The following is a 10,257-nucleotide window of genomic DNA, read 5'->3' as shown; positions in this document are numbered from 1 at the left end:
TTTGGATCTCAAACTGGATACAATTTCCCGCGTCTTCCACCGAAGCCATTCCTACGAGTGTTGGGTTGGAGGCCCTCAACGCTATCGAAGAATTAACGGAAGGTAACGGACCTGTACCCAACAGTTATGATACACTGAAGCCACAAATCGACCTCAAACATCAATTTGAATTGTAAGATGGCAACTTCCGGTGTCTGGAAAACAGCCGGAAATGATCAAATACCACTCAATATGAGCGTTTCTTAAATCAGATTGACGCACGGAGGCCAGAAATTGTTCCCAAATGCCAATTTGAAATCCAAGATGGCGACTTCCGGTTTCCGAAAAACAGCGGCAAATGACCAAATACCACCTAATATGGGTATTTCCGGAATTGTTATGACGCACTGAAGCCACAAATCGACCTCAGACAACATTTTGAATTGTAAGATGGCGATTTCCGGTGTCTGGAAAACAGCCGAAAATGATCAAATATCACTCAATATGAGCGTTTCTTAAATCAGATTGACGCACGGAGGCCAGAAATTGTTCCCAAATGCCATTTTGAAATCCAAGATGGCGACTTCCGGTTTCCGAAAAACAGCGGCAAATGACCAAATACCACCTAATATGGGTAATTCCGGAATTGTTATGACGCACTGAAGCTACAAATCGACCTCCGACAACATTTTGAATTGTAAGATGGCGATTTCCGGTGTCTGGAAAACAGCCGAAAATGATCAAATACCACCCAATAGGCGTCGTACACAAATTACGTAACGCATGAAGGTGGGGGGGGGAGATGAGTCTGCTTTACTTATTGTTACATAGGGGAAGGGGGGGGATTGTTGAACCCGTTACGTAACTGAGATGTTTGCTCAAAATTGCAAATTTGGAGGAGTGGACAGGTTGTCCAGCGTTACGTAACTTTAGGGGGGGGGGAGTCATATCTAACGTTACTTATCGTTACATAGGGGGAGGGGGTCTGAAATCTAGGTTTTTAGCGTTACGTAATTTGTGTACGACGCCATATAGGTATTTCCGGGATTGTTATGATGCACTAAAGCCAAAAATCGACCTCAGACAATATTTTGAATTGTAAGATGGCGACTTCCGGTGTCTGGAAAACAGCCTAAAATGATCAAATATCACTCAATATGAGCGTTTCTTTATCCAGATTGACGCACGGAGGGCTGAAATTGTTTTGAAATCCAAGATGGCGACTTCCGGTCTCCGTAAAACAGCCTAAAGTGACCAAATACCACCCAATATGAGTATCTCTGGAACGGGAATTAAGCTGAAAATTGACCTCAGACACCATTATGAATTGTAAGATGGAAACTTCCGGTTTCTAAAAAACAACCGAAAATGGCCGATTTCCATACAAAATGAGTTTCTTCGGAACCAGAATGATACACAGGAGCTAGAATCGACCACAGACACCATTTTGAATTCGAAGATGGTGACATCCGGTTTCTGGAAAACAGCCGAAAATGAATAAATAACACCCAATATGGGTGTTTCTCAAACCAGAATGACGCTCAGGGGCCAGAAATTGTCTCCAAAAGCCATTTTTAAATCCAAGATGGCGACTTACGGTTCCGGATCACCGGATCCAGAATAATGCAAGGAGCTAAAATTGACTTTAGACAACAGTTTGAATTGAAAAATGGCAACTTATGGAAAACATCCGCAAATAACCGAATACTACTACATATGGATAAGTCCGTAATCGAAATGATGTAAAGAAGCCAAGCATTGACCCTGGACACCATTTTGAATCAGAAGATGACCACTTTCAGTTTCTGGAAAACAACGAAAATAACTGAAATGCTAAAATTATTAAATTAAACACTAAAATAGGCGGAACGAAGTTTGCCGGGTCAGCTAGTATTACATACATCATCTTCTTAATTTTTGTGTATATAATGACCTCGTTTTGTATAATTATCGGCGGTAGACGGAATTGTCAAGCCTATGGTCATGGAACTCGAAACTGCCATATGGCTGCAAAATGTATGATTTGTGGTGACACTAGTCACACGAAAGATATCTGCCCCGTGAAAGAGATCACTAATAGTTTCAAATGTGTAAATTGTGGGGGAAATCACAAATGTAATTTGTCCTGTAAGGTCAAAAATTTTTGCTTCTAGACAACGTAGGAATTCTAAACAACCTATTGTCAATGTGGGTAATCAAAAGACTTTCAGTACTGTTCAGGCATCACCAGCACTTTCATTAGCAGGTGTGTCTGTAGGTAATAATTTAAATTCAGATAACAAATTTCAGAAAAATAATCCTGTTCAGGCAACACCAGGCTGTTCATATACCAGTGTCCTTTCAGGTAATATTTCAAATTCAAACAGTAACAAACCGTTCGTGTTTGGTGCTGAAAAATCAGCCAGTATTGATTCAGGTAATCCAACTCCCGAAAAGATTGAATACCTGCAACAATCCATGCTGCAGCTAATGTCCGTTTTGTTGAACTGTAACTCGATGTACGAGGCTGTTCAAGAAGGTATAAAATTTACAACTAATATTGTTATGAAATTGAAATTCAGCAATGATTTTAAATAATGCTGTAAATTTTCTAAATTGGAATGCTCGCTCTTCAAAAGCGAAAGAGGATGAATTTTTCAATTTTTTAACAGTCCACGATGTGCATATTGCAGTTGTGACTGAAACGCTTTTAAAGCCAAATATTAAACTAAAAAGAACCCAAATTTTATAGTTCATAGGTTTGATAGAATTGATGTTGCCGGTGGTGGAGTTGCAATAGTTATCCACCGTCGAATAAAACATCGTGTTTTACCCCATCTTGAAACCAAAGTTATCGAGAGTTTGGGAATTGAAATTGAAACAAGTATTGGCATTTTATTTATAGCCGCAGTGTATTTGCCTTTTCAATGCACTGGTTAGCGAAAAAATTATTTCAAGGGAGATTTGCAAAAACTCACAAGAAATAAATCTAAATTTTTAATCATCGGTGATTTTAATGCGAAACATCGATCTTGGAATAATGCTCAAAGCAATTCCAATGGAAAAATATTGTTTAATGATTGCTCGGCTGGATTTTATTCAGTTTCATTTCCAAATGTTCCTACATGTTATTCTTCTATTAGGAATCCATCTACAATTGATTTGGTACTAACAAATCAAAGCCATTCATGCAGTGATTTATTAACTCATGCTTACTTTGATTCTGATCATCTTCCCATAACATTTTCTATTTCCCATGAAACTATTTTAAATCCCACTAGATCTGTGTTAAATTATCACAAGACTAATTGGGATAGATATCGTTCTACGATCGAGGAAAATTTGAATGATGATATTATTTTACAAAATAGTGCTGACATTGACAGAGTATTAGAAAATTTTAGCAGCTCAATGCCCGGAATTTATCAGTTCCCAAGGCAAGAGTGAAATTTAATGCACCAATTATTGACAGTGAACTTCAACTTCTTATACGTTTGAAGAACATACGAAGACGTTAAAACCAAAGATCTCGTGATCCTGCTTTGAAAATTATTTTTCAAGAATTACAAAAGAAAATTAAACATAGATTCACTCTCTTGCGAAATGAGAATTTTATAAGAGAAGTTGAACAACTCAAAGTTTTCGTCACTGAATTAACGTAATTTTTTGTCAGTTTAACCGCTAATATCGTATTTTATATGCGCACATAGTAAATTGCAACTGTTTCCTGGTTCAAATATCGTGAAGTTTTATAATATGTTTTGATTGGTTTGATCCCGCTAACTGATAAATCGTATTTTTGATTCGGCCGCTATTGTTGCTTCCAACAATAACAACATTCGTTTCTTTTTTTTTTAAGGGGGGATTTGTTAGTAGCTTAAGTATTTATGATAAATATTAGTAAATAATGAGTGTGTGTGTCCAATCACAAATGGTGACTTCTCAACACTGTTAGAAATTCGTAATTTTAATTGTTAGGATTTGTTTGCTTTCGCAATTAGGACTTATCATTCATAGGGATTTAAACCTACTTGTCAGAAAAGGGGAAGTAAACTTACAACTAACTTAATTGCTAACTTATTGGCTATAAAGAGAGCTTATCGTAGCAATTGAGGATTGCAACGATTTTTGTCGAAAATTGTTAATAATTTTATTTGACATAGCTTCTAATGGTTCAACACCAGTAAGTCTATGTAATTCGAGTGTACCAAACCAAGGAGGACGCTTCAAAATCATTTTCAGAATTTTAGTTGAACAGCAACTTGACCAGATCGGTACAGCATAAAGCATTGCTGGTCTAAAAATTTGTTTGTAAATCAAAAGTTTGTTCTTTAAACAAAGTTTAGAGTTCCTGTTAATGAGAGGATATAAACATCTCGTATATTTGATGCACTTGGCTTGTATACTCTCAATGTGCTCTTTGAAAATAAGTTTTTTATCATAAATTAGTCCCAAGTACTTAACCTTGTCGGACCAACTTAAAATAACCCCATTCATCTTGACAACGTGATTATTGTTTGGCTTGAGGAAAGAAGCCCTAGGCTTATGCGGAAAAATTATCATTTGAGTTTTAGAAGCATTGGGAGAGATTTTCCACTTTTGCAAGTAGGAAGAAAAAATATCTAAACTTTTCTGCAATCGACTGCATATGACACGAAGACTTTTTCCTTTTACGGAAATGCTTGTGTCATCGCAGAACAATGACTTTGTGCATCCTGGAGGCAAATCAGGAAGATCTGAAGTGAATATGTTGCACAGGACTGGACCCAAGACTGAACCTTGAGGTACACCTGCTCTGACAGAAAATCTAACAGATTTTGAATTCTGATAGACAACCTGCAGAGTTCGATCAGTAAGATAATTTTTTAAAATTTTGACTAGGAAAATTGGAAAATTAAAAGTTGCAATTTCGCAATTAAACCTTTATGCCAAACACTGTCGAATGCTTTTTCTATGTCTAAAAGAGCAGCTCCAGTGGAATAACCTTCAGATTTGTTAGCTCGTATCATATTAGTAACTCTGAGCAATTGATGAGTAGTGGAATGCCCATGGCGAAATCCAAACTGTTCATTTGCAAAAATTGAATTTTCGTTGATGTGTGACATCATTCTTTTAAGAATAATTCTCTCAAACAGTTTACTTATTGAAGAAAGCAAACTGATTGGTCGATAACTTGAAACTTCAGCTGGGTTCTTATCCGGTTTTAAAATGAGAGTAATTTTTGCATTTTTCCATAATTTGGGAAAATATGCAATTTTGAAGCAGCAATTGAAAATTTTCACTTAAAATTCCATTGTGCTCTCAGGGAGATGTTTGATTAGTATATTAAAGATTCCATCGTCACCAGGTGCTTTCATATTTTTGAAATTTTCAATAATTGATTTAATCTCATTCAAGTTAGTTTCAATTATTTCTGCAGGTAAAAAATTCTGGGAAGAAATTAAATCAAATTGACGTGTGACTTCATTTTCAATTGGACTCACAAAATTCAAATTTGAGTTATGAACACTCTCAAACTGCTGAGCAAGTCTTTGAGCCTTTTGTTCATTGGATACAAGAAAACGTTCACCATCTTTTAAAACTGGAAGAGGCTTTGAAGGTTTCTTAAGAATCTTCGACAGCTTCCAAAATGGTTTTGAATATGGTTTCAATTTTTCAACTTTAGTCTCAAAATTTTGATTTCTCAAAAGAGTAAATCTATGTTTAATCTCTTTCTGTAAATCTTTATAAATAGTTTTAAAAACAGGGTCACGAGAACGTTGATATTGACGTCTGCGGACATTTTTCAAACGAATTAGAAGTTGAAGATTTTCGTCAATTATAGATGAAACAAATTTCACTTGAGCCTTTGGAACAGAATAATTCCTGGCATCAACAATTGCACATTTTAATGCTTCCAAAGCGGAATCAATATTCACTTCGTTTTGCAAATCAAGCTCATTATTGAAATTTCTCTCAATATGAGTTTTGTATCTTTCCCAATTAGCCTTGTTATAATTAAAAACAGAGCTCATAGGTTTTAAAACTGATTCATGTGATAAAGAAAAAGTTATTGGAAGATGGTCAGAATCAAAGTCAGCATGTGTGATCAAATCACTACATACATGACTTTGATCTGTTAGCACCAAATCAATTGTTGAAGGGTTTCTTACAGAAGAAAAGCATGTAGGACTATTCGGAGACAAAATAGAATAGTATCCAGAAGAACAATCATTGAATAAAATTTTGCCATTGGAATTACTTTGAGAATTATTCCATGAACGATGTTTAGCGTTAAAATCGCCGATTATGAAAAATTTCGAACGATTTCTGGTGAGTTTTTGTAAATCACCTTTCAAATAATTTTTGAGCTCGCGTGTGCATTGAAATGGTAAATATGCTGCGGCAATAAATAAAATCCCAAGTTCAGTTTGAACTTCAATTCCCAAAGTTTCAATAACTTTCGTCTCAAGATGGGGAAGAGCACGATGTTTGATTCGGCGATGAATAACAATTGCAACTCCACCGCCGGAACCCTGAATCCTATCATATCTATGAACCACGTAATTGGGATCATATTTTAATTTTATGTTAGGTTTCAAAAATGTTTCAGTAATAATTGCAATATGCACATTATTTACTGTTAAAAAATTAAAAAGCTCATTCTCATTGGCCTTCAATGAGCGAGCATTCCAATTTAATATTTTAATTGTTTTATTTAAAATCATTGCTAAATTTTAAATTAGAAACAATTTTAATAGTAAAATTTGTGCCTATTTGAATGGCTTCAAACATTGATTTTGCCTGCAACATTCATAAGATCGAACATTGCCTGTTGCAAAAAAGAAAGTTTACCTGCCGTAATAGGCCCCAGGCAGTTGACATTAGAAAAAATATTTTCGGCAGCAATATTAGCTGGAGTGATAGGTGTACAATTATTTTCTAGCGTGTTTTGCTTACCCATATTAACGGTCATTTTCGAACTACCAACACTAGGCGGTATAATGTTCGAACTACCTGTAACCTGTGCATAAGTTAAACGGGTATGCAAAGGAGTAGGTAAACTATGCGTCACTGGTACGCTTGGAGAATTTTGTTTTGAAGTTGGTTTTAATTGATAAATTGAATTTTGTTTACCTGGCCTTGCCTTCACAATTGCTAAACGGACTGGGCATTGATAAAAATTTGACATATGGTTGCCGTTACAATTCGCACAGCGAAAATTTTTACTCTCTTTCACAGGACATGTGTCCTTTTTGTGAGAAGAGTCTCCACAATTAAGACATTTTTGGTCCATGTTACAGAATTTGGAACCACCTCCGCCATACTTCCTATAAAACAACATTCGTTAAATACTGCTACCGCTTGCTGAACCAAAACAGAATGGAGAAAACACTGTGCGGTGAGTGCAAACTGGCTGTAAATGATTTGGAACCCATCCGTTGCGGCTTCTGTGAAACTTGTTTTCATATCAACCAGCAATGCTGTGGTATCAATAGTCGTCTCTGTAAAGAATTTCTAGCGCAAGGCAAAATAATATTCATTTGTCCGTCCTGTCGTGAGGTACTGAACGGTCGATCTGTTTGCGCTTATGTGACAGAGTTGCAATCAAACCAATCCTCACAACCACAGCCTATTGCCGATTTACCAGCGCAGGTTCAGAAGCTCTTTGATGTCGTCGATAAATTGAGCAGGAAAATTGACAATATGCCCCGCACATCGGTGATTGAGGATCCAATGCTTGGTACATCTTCTGCTTTGTCTACTACGCTTGTTTGGCCAATAAAAAACGCAAAACGTCGTCGTACTGAACCTATTCATATCGAAGCCGATCGTGGTAAGAATAACATTGATCTGAGTTATTTATCAGTACCTTCAATTGTTCCCGTCGCTGCAAAGAACCGTTCTTGGCTATATTTATCTGGTTTGAATCCTAAGGTCACCGACGGTGACATACAGAAAATCATTTCGCGCTGTTTGCACACCACTGAGCCTGTTGTTGCCATACGGCTCGTGCGGAAAGGTATTGATACATCGAACCTCTCTTATGTGTCACACAAAATCGGCCTGGATCCAGATTTGAAAAATGTTGCATTGGATCCGGCTTCATGGCCTACTGGCATGCTGTTTAGGGAGTTTGTTGAATTGCCAAAAAATTAGATTGTGATTTCGCCTGCTGTGCAACTAATGCACATGATTTGACCGACAACGTAATAAAACTGCAATTTAATGTCCATGAGACTTTCGACGGAGACCACTTGCTGCCAACTAATGTTCCTGCCGCTGATGTTTTGGACCCGGGACACCCTTTAATAGGCACTATGGAAGCCCCTGACCCCTCCGCCAGAGTCGCGCACTCTGCTGAGATTCGCCATCGTCATCGTCCCGGCCCTGCGGTCGGAGTGCGGGAAGCGGGCTTCCAGCCTGCTGCTTCAGGCATGTATAGTTTGAATTCTGAACAATCGGTACCTGACCATCATTCAAGTTTCAGCATTCCGGACAATCGTCATGATATAGGAAACATCTGGTTAAACTATCAGAATGTGCGGGGACTGCGAACAAAAATCGACGATTTTTTTCTGCACACTGAAGACAGCATGTACGACGTCATTATGCTCACTGTAACTGGCCTAGACGACCGCATCAATTCACTCCAGCTTTTCGGAAACTCATATAGTGTTTTTCGGTGCGACAGGAACGCGATAAATAGCACGAAACGTTCCTTTGGAGGTGTTTTGATTGCTGTGAATAAACAACACCCGTGTACTCTCTTTGGGCCCGCACACGGACGGCATTTAGAACAGGTATGCGTTCGAGCGACTATTCGTAATAAGAAAATTTTACTTTGCACTGTGTATATTCCACCGGACAAAAGTAACGATGCGTCAGTCGTAGATGCACACATTGCTTCTGTTCGTGAATTTCGTGACAATAGTCCTCCCGATAGCATAATAATTGTTTGCGGCGACTACAATCAGCCTCGAATTGCCTGGAACTTATGCAACGGTGTGATACAGCATACTAGTACGGCACAGCTTTCTGCAACAAATGCAACTTTGATTGACGGCATGGATTTCCTTAATTTATGTCAGGTAAATTTACAACGTAATCATCTTGGCAGACTGTTGGATCTGGTTTTCTGTGCTAGTGACAGCAACGTGTTAGTAGACAAATGCGAAATGCCGCTGATTGAACCTGATGTGCATCATCTGTGACGTCACACCCGCGCAGAAAATACCTTATTTTCCGTCACGCAGAGTTTTGTCATACGGTACATTTTTAGCTTAGTCCGAAAGACAGTAAGCCTTTTGTTGAATGAATTGAAAACAGGTAGAGTGTAAAAGCGGGACACGGCCGTCTGCCGTTGTCCACCAAATACAAGACCATTTGTGAAGAAAACAGGAAAAATCTTGAAGAAAGACCGCCAACGGTTCTGCTATGCAAGCGTTGGCGAAAACACTTTGCCTTCCGCGATGAATAGTCACTAAGCCACCGAGGCATTGAATAAACAAAAATAAAGAACTCGACAAACGGTAGCGTCGCTCAGCATCGCCCATGCTCACGCGCGGGTTCTTAGCGCTCACACTAGCGCACGTGTTTTGGAGCACATGTTATAGCGCTCTCAAGTAGTTAATTGTATGTACTAAAAGCTAAGCACGAGAAAGAGACAGGCCAAGAAATGCCATAGGCTAGTATAGAACAGCTAGGTATGTGGTAACCGGATCGAAGGGGGAAAGCCTTTCGCTCCGAGTTACCTGTAGGGTACTATTTAAGCTTTTGTGTGAATAAAGTAAGTTTAATCTACCGCTCAAGTCTCGAGTTGTAATTCCGTGCCGACGGCACGTACAGGGTTTTCTGGAGAAAGTCCTGGTAGGTTATACCCAGGATATAGGTATACCCACACATGTGGTGACAGCTAAAGAAAAATAAACGCCAGTTCTGACTGAGTGGATATAAAGACCGAGTGGACTTAAAATTCAACTAGAAAATCGTGATGGTAGCAGTAAATTAAGTGAAAGCGCAACTATTTTGTCGCTAAAGTGCTGCGCATTGCGCGTTTTGTATTTCCATCATCCAGAACTGAACTAGAAAATCGTGAGGATAGAAGTACACACATTTGGTGACAGGCGGTTCAGGAAAAGAACCCTGCAAGGACATTCGTGGTTAACGCATTTGGTGACAAGCGGTCGTCCCACGCCGGGAACTGATTTTAATAAGTATCAAGTGAGCATTTTCTGTGTGTTTGAACGGTTTGTTGAATGCGCATACGGTTTTCGGTTCTGTCGGTTTGATAAAACGGTGAACAATTACAGTGTTTTT

At 38.4% G+C, this 10,257-nt stretch overlaps 1 protein-coding gene across 1 annotated transcript; it reads left to right on the top strand.

The window, feature by feature from the left end:
- Positions 1-7,320: 7,320 nt before the first annotated feature.
- Positions 7,321-8,097, top strand: LOC129717094 (uncharacterized). The gene has a single exon (XM_055666939.1). The coding sequence runs from the start codon at positions 7,321-7,323 to the stop codon at positions 8,095-8,097; it is 777 nt and encodes a 258-aa protein (XP_055522914.1).
- The last annotated feature ends 2,160 nt before the right edge of the window (positions 8,098-10,257 follow it).

This window comes from Wyeomyia smithii, chromosome 1 (assembly GCF_029784165.1).
Source record: "Wyeomyia smithii strain HCP4-BCI-WySm-NY-G18 chromosome 1, ASM2978416v1, whole genome shotgun sequence".
Lineage (NCBI taxonomy): Eukaryota > Metazoa > Arthropoda > Insecta > Diptera > Culicidae > Wyeomyia > Wyeomyia smithii.
This window is presented reverse-complemented; position numbering and strand designations above follow the sequence as displayed.

What these genes read in the sequence shown, in the direction of transcription:
- LOC129717094 (XM_055666939.1), top strand. Translation starts at nt 7,321, where the DNA reads ATGGAGAAAACACTGTGCGGTGAGTGCAAACTGGCTGTAAATGATTTG.